Genomic DNA, 23,840 nt, shown 5'->3' with positions numbered 1-23,840 from the left:
AAATCAGGTGACATTTATAGCACTGTTGATGTCTTTGCTAAGCCTGAAGGTGCACTCTTGGAAAGGATGTGTTAATTTTTTACACATCATTGTGTGGTAAGCTTTTAACACATTATGTGTAAATTTAACACATAATGTGTCATTTTCTGTTGATTTTGTGTTAAAATATAACACATGTTGTGTTAAAAGTAACACAAAATGTGTTGTTTCAATAATAACACAGCGATGGGTGAATTCTGGGACAACGCATTTAGTGTGTTGTCCCAGAATCAACACTAATGTGTTGTTTTTAACACATTCGTTCTAAGAGTGTGTGCATTTGTACAGAAGCACCTGGGAGAAGTGCAAAGCTCAATGTGACCAATTGGATTATGATTCATACAAGCTAAAACATCTTAATAAAACACAACAGCGTTTCTGAAGATCTATAAAGAAAGCTGTCTTTTTTTTGCTTTCCTATTAACCCTTTCATGGTCTCCGCTGACTCATAAATATCATTCACCAGCTCTTCTATTAAAACACATCACTTTGGTTACTCAAAACACAGAGTTCCCATCCTGACCCGATGTTTTGTTCGGTCCGAGCGTGAAATGGAGCCCTCTTCCTCTTTAGCCTTTGTACTGTTCATTGAAAAGCCCTTCATCGTGTGCTGGATCTGTTTGTGATATTATGAGGCAATTAGTAAGGTCTTTGATGGCTTGATAAAAATAAGCACGGGTAGATTTTACAGCGCCGCAATCAATGAATACTAATTGAAAGGCTATTGTTGATGGCCGGGGTGAGAGAGGGATGAGCGAGCTTGGTGTTCCACGCTTTAATTGAAACCCTTTGTCACTTGCCCACTCGCGTGTGAATAAGTACTCTCTGTCCCTCCGAAAAAAGAAGAACAATGTAAATTAATTTGCATCATTTGCATAAATATAATATAGGCGGTGAAAGCTGTCGGAATTATAAAACAACCAAACGTTTGTCCGAACCGAGACCTGGCTGCGTCAAATCTTTTTTATCTGATTGGATATTTAGGTTGGCAGCATCGACCCGTCTCCATTCATCACTGCTGTAGGGATAGCATGAAGCAGCAGGAAAAACTGATGATTGAACAGGAGTGAAATACAAATCTTTACCATCTGTCTTGGATCTACGGCTCTAAGCACAACTAATAACTAATGCTGCAGAATTAAGACTAACTCAAACTATTAAAAAAAAGTCTCAGCTCACACACCTGAGCTGGCGTTCAGTTAAACCCTTGGAAAACTTTTTATGCAATGTGCCAACACTCAAATCCCAATGCGTGAGCTGTTTTTGGAGCTGATAATTTTGTGAGATAATGCAGATCTGTGGTGATAACAAGAGAGATGAGGAGCATTGTTTTAGTGCAGACACAATGCAGAGCAGATGGCATTGATAGAGGACAGATAAAGCGGGAGAGGAAGAGAGAGGAGGAGACGAATAAGGAGAGAATGTAGTTTGTGCTGCTGTGGAGGTGGAAATGGAAAGTGACATTGACAGCGTGCTAACCAATAAAATCAAACTAGGACAAGGTCACCAGGGAATAACATAATTGCTAACATAACGATAACACAACACTAACATCTACACTTTTATAAAGAAAGGTTCTGTATGGTTGTATGGTTAACCTTGAAAATTGAACCATTGGTTAAAAAATAAAAATTATTTCTGTTGAACACAAAAGAAGATATTTTGATAAATTATTGTAAGCACACAGTTGACTTCCATAGTAGGAAAAACAAATACTATGGAAGTGAACAGGTATCATCAACTGTGTGCCTACCATCTTTAATCTAAATATCTTTGTATATTTGTATTCAACAGAATAAAGAAACTAAGAGAGAGTAAATTATCATGAGATTTCTCATTTTTATCTCTTAAACATCCACAGATCCTTTCTGTTGCACTATTGATCGACTTTATCATTTATTTTGCAGATGGCTTACAAATTAGGAAAATACATGGCATTTGATCGTAAACAGAGGTTCACCAATATGTTTTTTTATGGGCTATGCCAATACCTATATTAAGAAAGCTGTATGGCCGATTGGCTGATATAACGCAAATGTTAAGAAAGTGTTAAAAAGTAAATAATGATTCGTAATTTTACTGTCTGTCAGACTTTTGCTATACATTGAGTGACACTGAGTGTCTTTTTTATTACAAACATCAAATTTAAGTAATAGAGAAATTTACTGGCCGATGGAAAAAATGTATCGTCCGTAGCCGACAATAAAAAAATCCAAATATATTGTTCTATCACTAATTGTAAAGAAGGCAAAAGCTTGGTTAGGATGGGTTAAGAGTAAATAAAACTAACAGGAGTGCAAGTGCATAAAAGTCAAAAGATTTTTGTTAAAATTGGGAATCGAAAGCGCCTTAGTAGTTGAACTAATGGGGCGTACACACCAAACACAAATGCAACAATTTGCAGAAGAAGATTACATACAAAGCCAAAGCAAAGAAACGACATAGACGCGGATGCACGCCAGGCGATGGCGAATGATGCAAATTTGGCGACACGATTGCAGCGAATATGCGCTATACACTGAAAAAAAACAATTAATTCAATTTACTCATTTTTTTTTAAGGTAAGTGGTCGCAATCAATTTATTTAAGCTACATTTAATCAAACGTTTTTTGTTTTGTTTTGTTTGTCAATTTTTGTTAAATGTAGCTTAAAGGAACAGTTTGTAAGAAATGTATATCAATTAATCATAAAATGGCCCTCATTTTCATTTCAAATACTTATATCACTGACAACAGTTGTCTGGCCAGGATATTGTCATTTAAAAAGTGGAGTTGCAGCCCTCAACTGATGTTTATGTTGTCATTTTGTGTATTGGCCACCAGTTGTGTGATTGCAGTACCAGTTTTAGCAACAAGTTTTGTGATTGCAATACCAGTTTTGACCACAATCCTACATACTATTCCTTTAAATAAATTGATTGCGACCACTTACCTTAAAAAATTGAGTAATTTGAATGAATAATTTTTTCCAGTGTACTCAAAGTGTCTCCCATGCAAGTTGAAAAATTCAACTTGAGCAAAAAATTCGCTAGAGCCAACGGTAAATCCAGCGAATAATAATGAGCGAGGAATGCAATGCGAATATGCTTCGTGTTTGGTGTGTACGCCCCATAAGAGCGTCACAAGGGCTATGATTTTTGGAAGTTGTGATGGTCTCAACAAAATGCATAGAAGTTGGAAGCTTCATCCAGCACCAAGAGACAGTATTATATTTATACATACATGTAAGCATTTAGCATATAGTTTAATCCAAAGCCACTTACAAAGGTGAGGAAAACACAAAGCAATTTATAGCAAGCGTAAATTCCAGTTCCAGTAAGCGATATTGTGATGATACCATCCAAGTTATCTATGTTTTCACTCCCATCTTCTGCATAGTTTTGAAGTAGGCAGGTGTTGATCCAGAGGCATGTGTACTCCACAGCCTTGAATTTAATGTGGACAACTATGGGTAGCCGTCCCAGTAAGACCATGAGTGGTGAGATGTGCGTCCTCTTTGGTTGGTTAATGAATAGATGCACATCCATGTATCTTTGATCTTTTCTAGCGGCACGCTTAGACGGCAACGATTGTACTAAAATCTGAAAAATGTCATGTACAAACCACAATGTTTAAAAACGATCCCTGTTCACATACATTATGTATTATGCATGCCAAGCCAGTAGGTGGTGATGTTACTTTGTCAAGAAACACTGCGCTACTGTGCACGTACGCATTCTTCAACAAAGCGATGAATGATCAAAACAGCTAAAGCATTAAGCAATTTTGTTTGGACAACAATGTGGTAGGTTTGACCCTGGACTATAAAGAGGCAAAATTTTGGAGAAGCGCTAATACACAAACACAGTCCTGTAGGCCGCCATTGTTGTTGATTACGTAATGTGCATGCACATGATGTCACCATTTTCTCATTTTTTTTTTTGTTTTTGTAGCTTATACAAGAACTTTAACAGCAAAGTTTTCTAAAAACTTGCACCATGAAGCCCATTTTCAAACCTTTGCCTTTTCTACATCATTGTTGTGTAAACAAACAGCCAAAATGCATGAAAAGTTTCCTGTCATTGGCTGAAAATGTTGTCAGGTAAATGGGCTGTGTAGGGTCTTGAAGTAGTTTGGTAATAGGGCTGCAAAGCCTATTCAGATATAACACCCCAAATCATCCAGGAAAGATGATCACAGATAACTGCTGAATACAGCAACCATGTCAATCACAGCAAAGTCACTCCTTCTTCCCGTTCCCCTCATTGACGATTCAGCTCACACCTTCGTCTGTGGCCAGATACCCAACCCTGACGGTTCATCTTTTCGAAAAACAAGTTTTGCCCATGGAGGAGTGTGCAAATGCATGTTTGTGAGTGTAGGCCGGTGGCCCGAGGCGTCGTACCTGGGTCAATACTCTTTCATGCCGCAGCTGGGCTGAGCGACGAGTCCATTGTGCTACTGTCACGCTGCGAGGGGCTGGAGTCTGCAGGGGTGGCCGCAGCAGAGCTAATGAGCGCGCCTGAGTCCCAGGAGTGAGAGCTCGCTGTGCAAAAGTGTGCGCATGTGTTTGTGTGCGAGCGCACCACTGTCCTGCTCTTTCTTCTGCATTATTCATGCGCTCGATACACACTGCCACATTCTGCTATCCTGAGAGCACCGTGTGATGTGTATCTCGGGGAACGTCTTGCTACCTCTGTCCGTTCCCTGCCTCGCGCTGTCTCCTTATTCGTTGTCACCGCGGCTTGGAGAACTGATTGAGAATGTAGAACAGCAGTCACGCTCGTGTCCTCGCGGTCCGGGTGAGGGATCGTCACGGCGGGGGAGACGACAAATCATAATGATGAGAATCATGTTGTGTTTTTGGCCTTTTTGGAACTTTTTATTGACAGAATAAGATGGGAGATGGTGGGGAGAAGGGGATCTTGAAATGATGCAACAGCAGACTCGAAGTCATGCTGCCCACATGAGCACCAAGGGAATCGTACAGTGCAGCTAAACTTACAATTTTTACAAATGAAAACGTTGACACCATACTGCTATAAAACTTTGGATGGTTCCTAGAGTGTACTATGTGTTTACTAAGGTTTTTTGCTAATTAATTCGGTGGGTAAGGTGGGTGGCAGTTTCACAAAATCCTATGATGTTCTTCTTTCTAATTTTTAGGGCATACCCATCAACCCTCCTGTTTTTCCCAAGATTCTCCAGTATTTTACCATTGTATCCCGCCATCATCCCGTTTATATAATTTCCTGTATTTCTCCTGTATTTTTAGTCTTTCTATAAACGGTTTCATTGGACGCACGTGCGTTGTTACGGTTACACGTCTGCTCTGAACTTTACTTCTGGTTTCTGTTTGTTTAATGGAATGGCTAAAATGGAACAAATACCTCGTCGAAAATAACAAATGTTTTGGTTTCCCAAAGACAAGGGGAAACGGCAATCATGGATCACTGCTATGTGAAGGAAGATTTGGTAGCTGGTTTGTAGTTGTATACCTTAATTTTACACAGTAACGTTAGCTCAGTGTAGTTTTTTATACGCTTTAGCTATGAAATATGAACTAAGGTAACCTACTTCTTGTTTATTTTGCTCGTTATCAGAAATCAACTACTCTAAAAGGGCTTTGTTGTTATTGATTCTTAGCGGAGTTTACCGGAAGTTACGTGTGTTTCACGAAAGCGTTTGGTTATGTTGTTACTGCTGAAACCGTCTATAAAAATCCCACTGGTCGTATTTGATGTTTGTTACAAATGACACCCGCCAATAAAACAAGAAGAAAAGCTTCGCGAGGAAGGGTGGAGGATAAAGAGCCGCGCGCAAAGCTACAACCGCCACACAAATTAGCGTGCATGTCCGCCCACATACAAAAACTTGCACATTTGGATGTGCGAGCTGATGCATTTTTTATAACTTTGCGTGTATGGAAACACTGCTGTTTGTGCTTTACTGCTTAACTCAGAAGGTGTTAAGGAATGCAAGTATACAAACATTGTATACAAACAATGGTACAAAGTACTACCCATTCATTCCTTTGCATAGTAGTGAAAAAGGGTTGGGGGCTTAGGGTTCGGGAAATTGTCAGGTTGTCAGATATGATTTAGGGTTTGGTTGTTCTTTAAAGCTAATCTCTATGAAATTTGTCTGAAGATCTCTTTTTAAGCAATAGTTCAACCAAGAATAAAAATATTCTCTCATAATATACTCACCCTCAAGCTATCCCAGATATACAGTGAGGAAAATAAGTATTTGAACACCCTGCTATTTTGCAAGTTCTCCCACTTAGAAACCATGGAGGGGTCTGAAATTGTCATCGTAGGTGCATGTTCACTGTGAGAGATATAATCTAAAAAAATCCAGAAATCACAATGTATAATTTAAACTATTTATTTGTATGATACAGCTGCAAAAAAGTATTTGTACATCCGTCTATCAGCTAGAATTCTGACCCTCAAAAACCTGTTAGTCTGCCTTTAAAATGTCCACCTCCACTCCATTTGTTATCCTAAATTAGATGCACCTGTTTAAGGTCATTAGTTGCATAAAGACACCTGTCCACCCCAAACAATCAGTAAAAATCCAACTAACATGGTCAAGACCAAAGAGCTGTCCAAAGACACTAGAGACAAAATTGTACACCTCCACAAGGCTGGAAAGGGCAACGGGGAAATTGCCAAGCAGCTTGGTGAAAAAAGGTCCACTGTTGGAGAAATCATTAAAAAATGGAAGAAGCTAAACATGACTGTCAATCTCTCTCGGACTGGGGCTCCATGCAAGATCTCACCTCGTGGGGTCTCAATGATGAGAAATCAGCGCAGAACTACATGGGAGGAGCTGGTCAATGACCTGAAAAGAGCTGGGACCACCGTTTCCAAGGTTATACACTGTTGGTAATACACTAAGACGTCATGGTTTGAAATCATGCATGGCACAGAATGTTCCCCTGCTTAAACCAGCACATGTCCAGGCCCGTCTTAAGTTTGCCAATGGCCATTTGGATGATCCAGAGGAGTCATTGGAGAAAGTCATGTGGTCAGATGAGACCAAAATATAACTTTTTGGTCATAATTCCACTAAACGTGTTTGGAGGAAGAAGAATGATGAGTACCGTCCCAAGAACACCATCCCTACTGTGAAGCATGGGGGTGGTAGCATCATGATTTGGGGATGTTTTTCTGCACATGGGACATGGCGACTGCACTGTATTAAGGAGAGGATGACCGGGGCCATGTATTGCAAGATTTTGGGAAACAACCACCTTCCCTCAGTTAGAGCATTGAAGATGGGTCGAGGCTGGGTCTTTCAACATGACAATGACTCGAAGCACACAGCCAGGATAACCAAGGAGTGGCTCTGTAAGAAGCATATCAAGGTTCTGTTGTGGCCTAGCCAGTCTCCAGACCTAAATCCAATAGGGAATCTTTGGAGGGAGCTCAAACTTAGTGTTTCTCAGTGACAGGCCAGAAACCTGAGTGATCTAGAGAAGATCTGTGTGGAGGAGTGGGACAAAATCCCTCCTGCAGTGTGTGCAAACCTGGTGAAAAACTACAGGAAACGATTGACCTCTGTAATTGCAAACAAAGGCTACTGTACCAAATATTAACATTGACTTTCTCAGGTTTTCGGGTACTTGTTTGCAGCTGTATCATATAAATGGATAGTTAGGAAGATCATACATTGTTATTTCTGGATTTTTTTTGGATTGTGTCTCTCGCGGTGGACATGCACCTGCGATGGCGGTTTCGGACCCCTCCATGATTTCTAGGTGGGAGACCTTGCAAAGTGGCGGGGTGTTCAAATACTTATTGTCCTTACTATATAAGACTTTCGTTCTTTCAAAAAACACAAACAAATAAGATTTACATTTCTAGATGAGCTCAAAATATGACTTTTTTCGCTTACAAACATATAGTTTTGCTTTATAAGTCATATATTAAACCACTGGATTATTTTGATTACTTTAATGATAGATGTATGTCAAAAAAAGGTACAAAACTATACATTTCTGTCACTTGGGTTGTACCCTAAGGTTCCATTTTGTACCTTTACAGGTATACTAAACCTTACGAACATATTGTGTACCTTTAAAGGTACAGTTAAATGTTTTGTACCCCTAACATTTTCCTGACACAAAATTGGTCCTTAAAGCTACACAATAGGTCCTCATAATATTATACCTCAAAAGGTACCACATTACAATGAGTTGTATACACATAAAAGTACAAAAATTAACCTTTGAGGGTATCACCCCAATGACCGAAATAGTACAGTTTCAAATCTTTTTTCTGACAGTGTATGCATTTTGTGGGGGGTGGGCTATCGTGACCCTCATATAAAAAGCTGACATGATTGAATTTTAATTTAAAATTATTTGTGCTCAACAGAAGAACCAAAGTCATACACATCTGGAATGGCATAAGGGTGCTCACGTGCATGGAACATATGCAAGAATGATGGATGATTGCCTTAACAACTACCAAAAAACTAGCGCACTGAGATCAATGGGACTAATTGCTTGTGATGCAGGGGGTCAGGAAAAGTTTACATGAAACAAATCAAACTCCTACAGATTCCCAAATAAAGCAGCGGTATCAAACAGCAGAGGTTTATCAAGAAACAAACAAGTGTAGTTTGCCTGTGAGAAGGAAGCTAATTACTCATGCTAGACACAGATCACAGCACAACTCTATTCTCTGGAGACTGAATCATTAGGTAGAATCAGACATGACAATATAATACCACACATACAGCCACACATCAGAGAAATGTGAGCGGAGCGCCGGTGTGTGAGAGAGAGACGTCAGACTGGGTGATTTATCTCCAGTAGTGTTGGCAGGCAGACAGCAGATGAGGGCAGTAATGCGACCGGGTCATTTTGTTCCATTAGCACTGCGGTGATGGAGCGCGTGTGTAATTAGGACATGGACAGCAAGTCATGAATCAAAGAGGACGATTTAAAACACACAAACAACAGACATGCTTCGGTGAATGCATATGCACAAACACAAATCCACAAGGTTACTTTCCCTCTTTGTGTCTGGAAAATCAGTAAAGATGCCGATGGACTTGAGACAGACAGGTCCTGCTCTAAAGCTTATTTGGGTTAGGTAAATATGTTTCACAGGAATACTTTGTCATTTAAATCGAACATTGCAGAATTTTTCTGTACTGAAAAATTTGTGTACCATATTTTTTTTTGCCTTCGTTATACACAATGAGGCAGGGTTTAGGTTAAGGCAGTACTAGGCCTTAGTTACATTAGGACATTTAAGTCCTTTATACAAGCATAACCTACAAAAAACAATACTGGTGTGCATCTTGAGACAAAACAATGGCACTGATTAGAGGTGTACGATTCTCCAAATCCTCGATTCGATTACATTTTCGATTCTAAGGTCACGATTCGATTCTCGATTTTTAAGCACAAAAAAATGCTTTGCTATTTTTAGACTAGACTTTTATGAAATATAATATCTGACCTTGAGTGATCTGTTCTGATTGAGTTCAGCTGAAGGCCGGAGGCGCTTGCTGTTTTTTCCATGTAAAGAGCAGCTCGCGTGGTGTCTCCTGCTTCTGTCATGCTATCTTTTGACTGGCTGTAGCTAGCTAAGTTAGAGGAGGTTGACTCGCAAAACTCAACAAGTGTTTTTCTCCCGCTTGGCAAGCCGACCGGATGTGACATGGGGCCGTGGCAGCATCAACGATTCCATTTTTTATTTCAAAGTTCAAGGTTGTGACTTAATTTCGAAATCGTGACACCCTTAGCACTGATATGTTTTAACTCTTTCCCCGCCATTGACGAGTTTTTCCGTCAAACTGCATTCCCGCTATTATCCACTAGGTGGCCACTTACCCAACTTATAAAACCCAGAAGTATCCCCTTAAGCCCGGAATACACTGCAGGATTTTTGCCCTCCTATAAGATCCTTCCCTTATCACACTGTGCAACATGGATCGTTTAAACTCGGCATTTAGACTGTACGATGATGACACGGAAGCTTCGGTGGCTGCGTCACAGGTTAGCGCAACGTCACCAGCATGTGCTCGTGGTAAACAAATACCAGTGCGCAGGTCGTAGCAGCAAACATACTGTGTGGTGATCATGCCGAATTTCTGACACTGTCAGACAACTATCATAGGCTATCTTTGGATGCAAAACCGGGAAAACGGCTGTTTTTTTAACCTCTCTCATTGTACGACATAAGACCACAGATGAAGAGCCACGATCACGGAAATCGCGACGATTGTTTCACGATAGCAATCTTTCGTCTGGGACAGCCAATAATCGTGCAATGTATCCCGGGCTTTAGACAAAAAGTTCAAACTCTGTGTATGTTTTGATGATCGCTCTGAATCTGATCAAAATTCCTTCCGAAAAATGCAATTATTTCAGCTTTTTGCTCAAAATTTAGTATTTTCAAAGAAACCTACCCATATATTTTTTTTAAATCAGAAGGTTTGCAAATGGTCTGTTCTTTCATTTGATATATTGTATGTTTATATATTTAAAGAATATCATTTTCTGGGAAAAATGCTGGCGCTGGCTGGCAACTAAAAAAAAGAAAACGCTGGCAGGGAAAGAGTTAAAATAAGTTTTTTAATTAAGGCAGCTCAAACATGCTTTTTAGTGTGAGACTAGAACACGTCCCAATGCCGTTTTTTGCTAGCTATAGAAGTGTGGGCTGTAATACTCAACGCTGCAAAAATAATGCGTATAAAATAACCTGATGCAACGTGAACAGATCTAAATCTAATGCAGTCATTGACACTTGTCTTCATTTTCACATTTAATTTTGATCATAACAGTCATTTTTTAGGGTCATGAATTGTCTTGAATTAAGGGGGCTATTTTATTCATCTTGGTGGCATTTTTGCCCTCAGCAATTTCCGACCCCGAGACGCGAACGGACCATCAATCATTAAATGACTGCTTAATGGACTCAAAAGACTATGACGGTGCATTTCAATTTAAGTCAAGTCCTGTATCGTGATTTTGGGGAATTAAGGTGGAGGGAGGTGGATTTATTCCTGAAGCGGGAACTGTGGAAAATGGTTTTCCGGATCATCGAAAATGACAGGCTAGAAGCTACATATTGCACACAAGTAATTCTGCTTTTAAATCTCGTATCGCTTCACTCAGATTCTCCTCTACAGACAGAACCGCCACATGAGTCATGAGTGTAAAATGAAATTGCTATCAGCCAATAAAAACAGAAAAATATAGATTTTTTGTTGTTGATTAGTTAGGAACGTACAGCCCTTAAACCCTTAACATAGCCCGCCTCAGATTACTTTTAACCAATGTATAAATTGTAGTAAAATAAAATATTAATGATGCCTTAAACTAAATTCTGATTGGGTGGGCCTAGAGCCAGTCCTGATAAGCCATGTCCAGGAAATCGCCCCTAAAACTAAATACCAATTTCTTGTTGAGCAACTTGATAGACCCTCATGGGTATGGATTCATAAGTTAGTGTTTAAGTGTTTAAGTTGTGCTAAATACAGATCTAATTGCTAGTAACTAGCTTATTGAAATAATAATAATAATTGCATGACTTCAACAATTACTCTTTAATAATGCGATTGATAATAGTGGTATTTTGGGCAATCTGACTGGTTAAAGAGACAGCAATAACATCTAGTAAACACCAATGCAATAGTCTGAGATCTTTGTCTAGGGCATTTGACTTGCTCTATTCTCACCCTAAGTCCTTAGTTGATTTATCTGTTGAGAACTGGAAAATCGAAATGAGCACAATGCACATCCCTGACCACAACCTGCATTCTGCTATATAAGAGAGAGAGAGAGAGAGAGAGAGAGAGAGAGAGAGAGACTGATGAGGTGTGTGAGTGTGCTCTCTGATCAATAGACCAACCGCAGTCAATCTCACGCTTTGTTAAACACAAGACACACTATACATAGAGGTTCAAGTGCTTATACACTGTCCTCTTTATAACTCCTCAACTAAAAAAATGATTATACCCATCAGCATGTAATCCTTGGGTAAGACACATAGAGACAGGTGGAGACATTAAGAGACAGATGAAAGTGTTAAAGCAGGAGAAGTGTTGTGATCTGGCTGGTTGACACTAATGAGGCCTATAATAGCTCTTGATGGAGGGAGAAGATCTTGGGGAGAAGCAGAGGCGGATGATCAATGGAGAGAAGGTGAAGTGTCGACACAAGCATATAAAACACTAAAACAGACAGAAATTAGACTTGCACGCTGAATGATAAACTTGGAAATAAAAATATTGTTTGGGGATGATACAGAAAAGAGAGATAGAGACAGAGGTATGGAGTAAGTAGATGGGTCTGACAGATCACTAGCTATTGCATCGACATTAGGTCCATGAACTTGCAATCGTTATCTCATTGTAATCCGTACGTATATTACAAGGAGGCTAATTCGCATTTATTCGTATGACCACATTCGTTCATTTTTGTATAATTTTTTTTGCCCAAGTGACGTTCAGGCTACTGCACTGTTAAAAATGATGTCAAAAACAATTATTTTTATGTTTCTTTAACTTAACAAATTAAGATATATTATTTAAACTTGTTTTTATAACAGGGTTCCCACACCTTAGTTAACTTCAAATTCAAGGACTTTTCATGGACTTTTTAGGTCCCATGCCCTCAAATTCAAGGACTAAATGTAGGGACACATTTGAAGTGAAACAAGGTTACATCGTGTTACCTTTTAAGATACGTTGTTACAGTTCCCTTTCGAGGGAACTCGCGCTGCGTCACCGTGGTGACACTTTGGGGGCACTTCCAGGGGTAAGTGCGTCTGAATGTGTATCAAATTCAACCAATGGTGAGGCTTAACAACAAAGACAGGGTGACGCGGGAGCCAGGAAGTATATCGCTATCTGAAATATTGCCAAAGACGGCGTTACAGGGACGCAGGAAGTATGGCAAGGGAGACGCAGCATCTCATTCCCTTTTTAGGGAACAACAGTTACATACGTAACTCGAGACGTTTTCATGTGTCAAACACAACTTTGCAAAAAAGCATTTTGGTATGAATCAACATTCACATACAGAAGATATAAGCATGTAAAGCGAACAGTTTAGCACGTGTGCTTAAAAAGTCTAGAATTTTTATGATATTATCCTACACTACACAGGGATTAATATGGATTTTTTTTCAGAAAACTTCTTGCATAAAATAGATTCAAGCACTTTCAATGACCTGTATCTATGTATGTAGATTTTAAAAAACTTCCCAGGGCCTTGAATTATTTCCCCCCAGATTCACAAACTTTCAAGGATTTCAAGGACCCGTGGGAACACTGTTATAAGTTATGTCAACTTATCACAAGTCAAAACTTAAAATAGTAAGCTGAATTGATTTGCAAAACCAAGTTGTTTTAACTTCATGCTGCATTTTTTTACAGTGTGCTGCAGTTTAAAAGTTACAATGATATACAAGATCCATTTCAATGAAACACAGAGCGCTCCATTACAAACACAAACGTATAACAAAAGCACAAATTATTTCCTTCATTCTCTTACAGATCTGTGATAATGTGGCACGCCGAGATGCTGAGATTTACACAAATACACATTTAACTGAGAAGTGCTTGATTCATTGTATTCTCATTATACTGGAATAAAGAAAGCAGCTTGAGGTTTGTTGACAGCTTGAGGTTTGTATGAGAAATTGATTCACTTCTTATCAAGAGGGACTAAACGTATAAATCTCGTATTACAGACACTCGCATTTTCACCAAGTAATTGCCATGCGTCTTATCCCAATGCTCAAAAACAACTGGAAAATGATTTAATTAATAAAAGACAGAGAGATAGCACTATAAATCTAGCGGATGGTTTATTCCGTAGATAAGAATCAGAAACTGAATTTCAGTTTCAGAACAGGGGGACCCCAGATAAATGACATTTTATAAAATACATGAATTTATTATAAATAAACCTCAGAAAAATAAGGCTACTAACCAAGAGAACTACATTGTATAATTTAATATGTTTTGTTTAATTCAAATTTTAAGTTTTGGAATGTTTATGTCATAAATTTTCTTTGGGGGCCATGAAGGGATGCTGCAACATAAGGCCGCAACTGCACTTGCAAATTATAATCCCCAGAGTGTAAGGATTGTTTGTTTGCCGTGAATGACAGCGAAACTTGTCAAGAGCCGGAGGCGGCACAAAATCCAAAATTTCTATGCAGGAAAAACCCTGATATTACTAAATGTTTCAGACGTGTCAGTATGTTTATGACTGGGCAGTGAGTATGTGAGATTTATTTGGATGAAGTCATTCTCTTCTCTCTAGAGTCTGTCAAAGCCGACAGATCCTTTACAAATATCTGCAGTGTTTGAGCACAGATGAAGTCATCCGAACACTGATGATTTAAACAACAACATGGTCATATTCTGTTTACAAATACATTTCTATAGGCAGAAATATATATTTACAAACTACTCCATGGTATTGTACAACCACATATTTACCCAACAAGTTCATTCATATTGATCATAAGATCTCCTAAACTCCAAACTGAATGTCAGAATGGGAAAGAAAGGTGATTTAAACAATTTTGAGCGTGGCATGGTTGTTGGTGCCAGTTGAGGCCGATCTCAGTATTTCACAATCTGCTCACTTACTGAGATTTTCAAGCACAATCATTTTTAGGGTTCACAAAGAATGGTGTGAAAAGGGAAAAACATCAAGTATGCGGCAGTCCTGTGGGCGAAAATGCCTTGTTGATGCTAGAGGTCAGAGGAGAATGAGCCGACTGATTCAAGCTAATAGAAGAGCAACTTTGACTGAAATAACCACTCGTTACAACCGAGGTATGCAGCAAAGCATTTGTGAAGCCACAACACACACAACCTTGAGGCCGATGGGCTACAACAGCAGAAGACCCCACCGGGTACCCCTCATCTCCACTACAAATAGGAAAAAGAGGCTACAATTTGCACAAGCTCACCAAAATTAGACAGTTGAAGATTGGAAAATGTTGCCTGGTCTGATGAGTCTCGATTTCTGTCAGATGGTAGAGTCAGAATTTGGCGTAAACAGAATGAGAACATGGATCCATCATTACTTGTTACCACTGTGTTTTCTTGGCACACTTTAGGCCCCTTAGTGCCAATTGGGCATCGTTTGAATGCCACGGCCTACCTGAGCATTGTTTCTGACCATGTCCATTCCTTTATGACCACCATGTACTCATCCTCTGATGGCTACTTCCAGCAGGATAATGCACCATGTCACAAAGCTCAAATCATTTCAGATTGGTTTCTTGAACATGACAATGAGTTCACTGTACTAAAATGTCCCCCACAGTCACCAGATCTCAACCCAATAGAGCATCTTTGGGATGTGGTGGAACGGGACCTTCTTGCCCTGGATGTGCATCCCACAAATCTCCATCAACTGCAAGATGCTATCCTATCAATATGGGCCAACATTTCTAAAGAATGCTTTCAGCACCTTGTTGAATCAATGCCACATAGAACTAAGGCAGTTCTGAAGGCGGAAGGGGGTCAAAGTATTAGTATGGTGTTCCCAATATATATATATATATACCACAGAACAAAATTTGATCGCCAATTTGCTCTATCAACTAACAAAAATACTTTATGGATATATTTACGACATCATAAAGGTCTAATTAATAAACAATAATATCATATGAAATTGACTTTAATAATATTTTGCAAATGAAACAATCACATCTTTGCAAGATTACACAAATCCCCTCTGCCCGGATTGCTAATTAACAAATGAATGTTTATAGTTAATCGTGCCAAACAGTTGAAATCATGAATAATGGCAGGGATCCTAATTTAACATTTACCATCATTCTCCTGTTCTGACCCATTGTAATTACGAAAGATTAATGACACACTGACTTTCACAGATTCAATGCTGGTGTAATGAGTGTAAACAGCCCTGCTGTGCTATTTTCAACCAGACTGATGATTTATATTGTGCTCTCGCTGATATGTGACAATCCCCCATAATCACCAAAGATGAGAGGATTGAGAGAGACAGACAGACAGAGAGAGACTAGATCAACAGTCATGAGAGACTCCAGTGAGATGTACCCAACCTCTCCATGACCCATAATACCACACTGCACAGCAAGCACAGTTCATGGCCTGCCACACAAACTATCCAATATTAAGCAGAGGGTGCAATTTGCTTTACACAGACATACTCTTACAGAACTACGACTTGATGTCCTGTTCAACAAAATACTCATGCTTTACAGTAAAAATATTGTGTGTATATCATTAAGATAATAATATAAAAATATGTACTATCTTCTGTTACTATGACACAACATGAATTGTTTATAATGCATTATTGAGACACCTCAGGTGCGCTGGTCTCAGATCAGTGTTTGCATGCACTCATCAGGCGTTTGAGCACACGGAGCAGCAGTTTTTGTTGTCTGGGTTCGGTGTGTGTCTGTAATGCGTGTGCCAGGCTGAGCAGCTCCTCCGGTTGCATGCGTTCGGCTCCTTCTCCTCCATAGAGCTGAGCCAGCATAGACACACAAGAACTGACCTCCTCGTACAACTCGCTGTCATCACACGCCAACTACAGCACAAAAACACACAAATATATGTCATATATTTAGAGCAACTCTTCATTAACATATCAGGTGATTTATTTATTATACATTTATTTATTTATATATTTTTCACATTACAGAATAATAATAAACTCGTCCAAATTATGGCATAACACAAATGTAACTGTGGGAATTATGTTGGTTAATAAAAGCATCCAAAATAAATAAAATAATTGCAAAACCATACGTGCGTCATTTTATCAAGAAGCTTCTTAAAGTTTCAACTTTAATATCAAAGGAGTTCACATTAAATCCTGGCTCTTATTGGCTGCTTTTCCTTCAATATTGAGTTGAAGTCATCTATTTCAAAAACAATATTTTAAAATCAAATTTTAGTTTTCTAAATTTTAGAAGCTATATTTTGTCTACAAAAGTAATTTCAGGCATTTAACCATACACCTTCAGATTAAATGATTTTTAAGATAATAGTTAACATTTCAGTCAAGTGTTTCAAAACTTTTGACCGGTAGTGTACATATAATGCAATTGCATAATACATATAATACAATTAAATAATGATGTGAAATCAAACCCAAATGTACTCCAGATTCATTAAAATGCAGAAAACAAAATAAATAAAAAGGGTTGCTGATGCAGAGTTAGTAAAACTAATACTGTTGTTAACCAGCCAAGCTGACACAATATTGATCAGTGGCCCAGTCAACGATGTGGTCTATAAATAGATTTTTTTTTACGATTATTAGCATATTAGGAACTACATTTTTAAAGGATTAGTCCTTTTTCTTAAAAAAAAATCCAGTTAATTTACTCACCACCATGTCATCCAAAATGTTGATGTCTTTTTTTGTTCAGTAGAGAAGAAATTGTTTTTTGAGGAAAACATTCCAGGATTTTTCTCATTTTAATGGACTTTAATGGACCCCAATACTTAACAGTTTTAATGCAGTTTAAAATTGCAGTTTCAATGCCGTTTCAAAGGACTCTAAACGATCCCAAACGAAGCATAAGGGTCTTATCTAGCGAAATGATTGTCAAATACAAAATACAAAACATGCACTTTTAATCCACAACTTCTCGTCTTCCTCCCGCTGTGTGACAAGCCAGTGCGACCTCACGTAATTGTGTAATGACGTCGAAAGGTCACGTGTTACATATATGAAATGCACATTTGCGGACCATTTTAAACAATAAACTGACATAAAGACATTAATTAGTATCAGTTGACATACAACAACGTCGGGACGGTCCTCTTTCTCCACACTTGTAAACACTGGGGCGGAGTTTCGCGTTCGTCCTCTGTGACCTCTTGACATGATGAAGTCTTGGGTAAGGTCACGCTGGCGTGTTACAGGACCGGAGGAAGATGAAAAGTTGTGGTCCAAAAGTGGACACTTCTCATTTTTCTTGCCAAAAATGACAATCGCCTCGCTAGACAAGACCCGTATGCCTCGCCCGAGATCATTTAGAGTCCCTTGAAACTGCAAATTTAAACTGCATTAAAACTGTTAAGCTCCATTAAAGTCCATTAAAATTAGAAAAATCCTGGAATGTTTTCCTTAAAAAACTTAATTTCTTCTGGAGTGAACAAAGAAAGACATTTTGGATAACATGGTGGTGAGTAAATTATTAACTTTGGATTATTTTTTTTAAGAAAATGGACTAATCCTTTAACAAATATTGAAGAACAGTGGCCCCGGCGACTTCTTTTTTTGAGGGCGCTCGATGTGTGTGGTTTGTAATTTCAAAATATGTGTTCTGCGCGTCGAGTGATCCTATGTGCATCACATGTCTTGTCAAAATAAGTGCCTGCTGCAGACGCGTCTAAAGGGTTTATGATAAAAAAGACGCTTGCGTTTGCCAGATACTCGTATAATCTCATGCATAATCAGAGTTTACTGTTAAGGGAGTGTCTTGTGTGTATATTGTGAACGTGAGCGTCTCTTTTATCATAAACGATTTTGACACGTGTGCAGCAGGCACTTATTTTGACAAAACACGTGATGCACGTCATTCACATGACGCAACAAACACATATTCTGAAAACACGAGCAACACACATTACACTCAAAACACATTTTTTGAATTTGCGCCCCTCGAAAGAGCAGTCACAAGCCGCCACAGTTGAAGAAACAAATAAAGACTGAACCATTAAAGCATTGTTTTAGTGTAAAATACTTGCACTTTCATGTACACCACAATAATATGGTCTAATATAGCCTATAAATACATACCTCTGAGAGTTAATGAAAAAAATTCTGGCAATGAATCTTTTAAAATTGTCAATATACCTGCAACAGCGTCTATATGGGAGTTTGACAGAACCGGCTGAATTATTGATCAGCTGAGCAGTAGCCAAACTCTACCCTTCACACGAATATTTTTATGACTTTCATTTGCTCTGCTGTTGCTTGTGGGAAATATGAAACTACATCCTTCATGCATCTCAGCACTACAAATCTGTTTGTCTATGTACAGTCGATAGCAATGGCCCAGAGAATCCATCTTGTATATGTGCCGAAACATTCATTTAGTGAGGATTTCTGTCTCAATGTCATGTTGAAACAGCATCAGGAAGGGTTTAAAGGGGACATTCAAAATTACGGAAGAGGATTAGGGCCACTGGTGAAAAAAACATTTGAATTCTGACTTTAATCTCAGAATTCTGACTTTAATGTCAGAATTCTGAGATTAAAGTCAGAATTCTGAGATTAAAGTCAGAATTCTGAAAATAAAGTCAGAATTCAAATATTTTTTCACCAGTGGCCCTAATCCTGTTCTGTACAAAATACTTATACAAGATGTAGAATAAATCTTTTGTGTCCCCAGAGTACATATGTGAAATTTTAGTTAAAAATATCATATAGATAATTTATTATAGCATGTTAAAATTGTCACTTTGTAAAATGTGCTGTTTTTGGGTGTGTCATTTAACATGCAAATGAGCTGATCTCTGCACCAAATGGCAGTGTCGTGGTTGGATCGTGCGGATTAAGGGGCAGTATTATCCCCTTCTGACATCACAAGGGGAGCCAATTTTCAATGACCAATTTTTTCACATGCTTGTAGAGAATGGTTTACTAAAACTAAGTTACTGGGTTGATCTTATTCACATTGTCTATGTTGATAAAAGCACTGGGGACCCAATTATAGCACTTAAATAGAAAAAGTCAAATTTTCATGGTATGTCCCCTTTAAAAAGTTAAATGACTTTATGTTGTTTATTATGTAAGGAACCAAAAATAGCTAAATTAAAAATGCATATATGAAAAAAATCCCCTTTAAAGTTGTTCAAATGAAGTTCTTTGCAACACATATTACTAATGTGAAATAAGTTTTTTGATCTAAATATGATAGGAAATGTACAAAATATCTTCTTGGAACATGATCTTAACATCCTAATCATTTTTGTATTTTGGCTATTGCTACAAATATACCCGGGCGGCTTATGACTGGGTTTTGTGGTCCAGGGTCACATATAATAACTTGATAGCTGAACTGTTCAAACAAAGTACTGTTCTCGTCCTCAGAGACAGCGGCGGCTGCAGTTTCAGGCTTAATATGTCCATCAGGGGAGCAGTATATGGAGTATGAGTTCTTAACCCAGACGACAACAATCTCCTCTCAGCCCTTACACTGAGATAAAGACAAAAAGCAACACACAAGGGCCGTGGGGATTTTCTCTCCTGCTCATTTCAGCCCTCAAAGTCCCGTGTGGTCGACTCTGGGATTCCAGCCTCTTTTCCATCCTGATCTGTTGCTGCCCTCTGCCATAAAGGCGTAATCCCAAGAGATTTGGGGGCAAGGGCCAGCCGCGCCTAATCCCGCCTCCTCTTTGTGATGTCGCCGGCCACTCCAGAATTGAGTGTGGGGCTTTAGGAGCCCAGACAATACCCCCAAAGACTGCCTCCCCTTCCAGGTCCCAAAGAGAGGCTGACCGGAGGGAGAACCCTGGCGCTGAAAAGCCTTTGGTGCGAGGCCATGGGCTCGGTATTGTTCACATGCCAACGCAGAGTCAGAGCAGAACAAGAGTTAACACCTGCTTAGACGGCCTCCCAAATCCACCCTGTTTACTTAGCAAGACTTGTAGATGCATCTGGGAAATCAGGCTGAGGAGTCTAATGGGGCTGTGGGCTGAAAAGCACACAAGTATCAGGGAGATTAGGGAGTGTTAATACCACTGTGGGCTGTGAAAGGATGATTGGAGGACAGAAATAGAGAATGAGAGGAGGTGGAGAACAGAAGCCTATGGGGACGTGTAACGCTCCTGGCCTTTTACGACCTCCGTATGTACCCGCCGATGGACTCCGCATACTTGCGTACGCTCACCCTGCCGGGCACAAACTTGCTTGAGTAAGACTTCTGTATTTTGGAACAAACAGCAGCGCAGATGATGACTTTTAAGCCATGTGGTGTATTGAAACAGGGATCTCGCCGGCTGCGCAAACAGACTGCAGGGCAGATAATTCGGGATTGTTTGCGGGCGCGCTCTGACTGTTTACAGCCAAAAAGAAAACCGTGTGGTGGAGTAAACACATGAGAAGTCACGATGAAGGTTTGTAGGACACACTTTCATGTTAAGTAGTGGCTTTGAGGTGGCACATTTCCTTTCTGGAACGGCTATTTAAAATGCAGTCTGTCCATAGCACATGCATAGACAATCTGTTCGCTTGATCCTTGGGCAGCATTTGCCTTTGACAACACACTATCTCACACTGTCCCATCCTAGTGTCCTTCAGACACAAGTCCAGATAAAGCCAAAGTCAACTAATTCTGTGTGGTACTCGCGGTATCCACACAGTGCTGTTTTAAACATTAATGGGATAAGTTAAGCATATTTCAATGAAACCTATACCACATATGATGACGTCAATAATTATTTAAAGAATTCAGATGCAAAACCATCTAAGTTTGTCTGATATATCTTCTTATGTTTAAGTTTAGCAATTTCACTTTAATGGCAATGAAAAGTTATTAGTCAGTAATTGAAATACCCTATTTTTACAAATGTCAATTTAGTCATTTCATTGGTATTTAACAAATTTGACTCTCTTTAACAGCAAAACCCTCTAATGGCACTTTTCCATTGCATAGTACCCCACAGGTCAGGTCGTGTCAGCTCACTTGACTTTGGCTCGGCAAGCGCTTTCATTGAGTTTAGTACAACTTCAGAGTGGGAGGGATTATACGAGTGTCGTTATATTTGCACTGCCTACTGCTGTGACATCATACAAAAATTGGGAGCGAGCATCAGAGGGAGCATCATTGGAATGCAGTGTTTCCCATATATTCATTTATTTGTCAGACCGCCACAACATCACGTTTATCACTGTACCTCTCACATGACAGTTTCTGTACAAACACCCGTGGCGTCAATTGACACGCTTCGCTAAGCCTTATTTAAATGCGGATGTGCGCGTCGCGGATGTGCGACCACAAAATGCAAAAAAAAAACACTGGTACAGTGTTCTTGATTCTCAGCCTGTGGATGTTTTCACCGCTAAAAGGGAGTTTGGGAACTTACAACAAAGCACAGATGACAACAGGTTTGCTCGAGATAGCGCAAGCACAAAGGTAATTCTCACAAAATTAGACATATGAGGTGTCATGAAACATTTAGATAAAAAAGTAAATACTACCAAAAAAGAAGCATACAGTTACAAACATCTCTTCATGTACTATTTTGCACATGATTTCAAATGACATCATACAAACCAATTTAGTTGTTTTTTCCACATTTAAGGGGAACATTTTTATTACCGCAACATGGATTTGGGTTTTTTGTCATGGAAATATTTATAATTAAAAAATCTAAAAAATAAAAAGCTTCAGTGCATGTTATACTATAAACATTTACAGTAAAGTAAAAAACATGTGGTGTTTGGTGATCATTTGGTGAGACAATAATAAGGAATATAAATGTGTCCAAGACCAATTTTCTCATCCTCCGCAACAATTTTCCATCATTGTTTAAGCCCTCAAGGAACTAACATTTTCAACAACAAAAAAATTGTTGTAAGGGACATAATTGACTGTGACACTCAAGATGGCTACCAGGTAAACAGTTCTTATTTTTTCTCTCCAGATAAAATTGAAATTTTGTTTATCATAGTACCTAGTCAACTTTTTAGTTCTCATTACCGAAACATGAATTTGTAAATGCATATATTTAATGTAATATCATGTTGCGGTAATGATCATTTTTGATAATGGTAATCTAAAAAATGTAAATAATTCTATAGGAAATGTGTTTTTAATCCTCTAAAAATAATGGTTATAGTAAGTTCAGACCTATGTTTGCAAAAAATTGGCTTCAAGGGCTTTTTTTAAAAAAAATCTGATGCTGGACACCTTTTAAATCTGGATAGTGATCTACAGGGTTTTCACGTCACGTTTTAGTATCAGCTCAGCTTGGAACCTCAACCAAGGTGGTACTAAGAAATGTATTGGGTACTACGTACTGTACCCAGTGGAAAAGACCCCAAAGGTGAGCTGAGCTGACCCGACCTTGCAATGAAAAAGCGCCATAAGTGCATGCAAGCTTTAAAAAAAAAAAAAAAAAAAAAAAAACTCAACTTCAGAGGATGCTATGGCATTATGACTCAGTTTACGAGTACAGTATGACTTATAATTTAGCATTAATTATTATCATCATATTTTGGTGTTTTCATTACACTTTGAGTCTTCTGGGATTCAGATCACACACGAACACTATACTGTACATCTGGACTAAAATCATTTAATTATTCAGTCCATCTCATGAATTGGCCCGTCACATTTTAATAAACAAATATGAAAGGGTCAAGGGATTTGCATATGTTTGTGAATGACAGGAACATTATGAGATTCTAAAGAATATTGTGGGCGGGTAGTTGATATTAAAAATCAGTGACAGCAAAATCTAGCAGTGTGACTAAAATGGAAAAAAAATACTGCACATAATGATTGCATTTAAAATGTATTTGTCAGACCAGATGGCTGTTTGAGAAAAGCATAAAGACTAAAATGTAATTATAATTATTATAATAAAATAACATGCAGCATTATTTTAAAAGTTCAATGCTATATGACAACTACCAAGGGGAAAAATTCAATACAGACCTGCTTATGAGCATTAGGAGCTCGTCTGAATTATTGATTCTGAAATATCAAATCAGATACTCGAAACTCAATTACCTGACACAGCATTATGAGGTGCTTTAAAATGTTAGTATTTATCAAATGCATTGCAGTATACACCTAATACTGAGT

The 23,840-nt window shown here is 38.7% G+C and overlaps 1 protein-coding gene across 6 annotated transcripts in view; it reads right to left on the bottom strand.

The window, feature by feature from the left end:
• Positions 1-23,840, bottom strand: part of ulk4 (unc-51 like kinase 4) — a 213,579-nt gene that overhangs the window by 21,706 nt on the left and 168,033 nt on the right. For 4 of the 6 annotated variants that reach the window (XM_073871895.1, XM_073871894.1, XM_073871897.1 and 1 more), the window contains one exon: positions 16,374-16,597. In XM_073871895.1, coding sequence (XP_073727996.1) covers positions 16,391-16,597 — 207 coding nt within the window. In that variant the 3' untranslated portion in view covers positions 16,374-16,390. Of the gene's footprint in view, positions 1-16,372; positions 16,598-23,840 lie in introns of those variants that run through there. The other 2 variants (XM_073871899.1, XM_073871898.1) reach the window with 2 other exon arrangements.

Source organism: Misgurnus anguillicaudatus, chromosome 10 (assembly GCF_027580225.2).
Source record: "Misgurnus anguillicaudatus chromosome 10, ASM2758022v2, whole genome shotgun sequence".
In the NCBI taxonomy this organism is placed as follows: Eukaryota; Metazoa; Chordata; class Actinopteri; order Cypriniformes; family Cobitidae; genus Misgurnus; species Misgurnus anguillicaudatus.
This window is presented reverse-complemented; position numbering and strand designations above follow the sequence as displayed.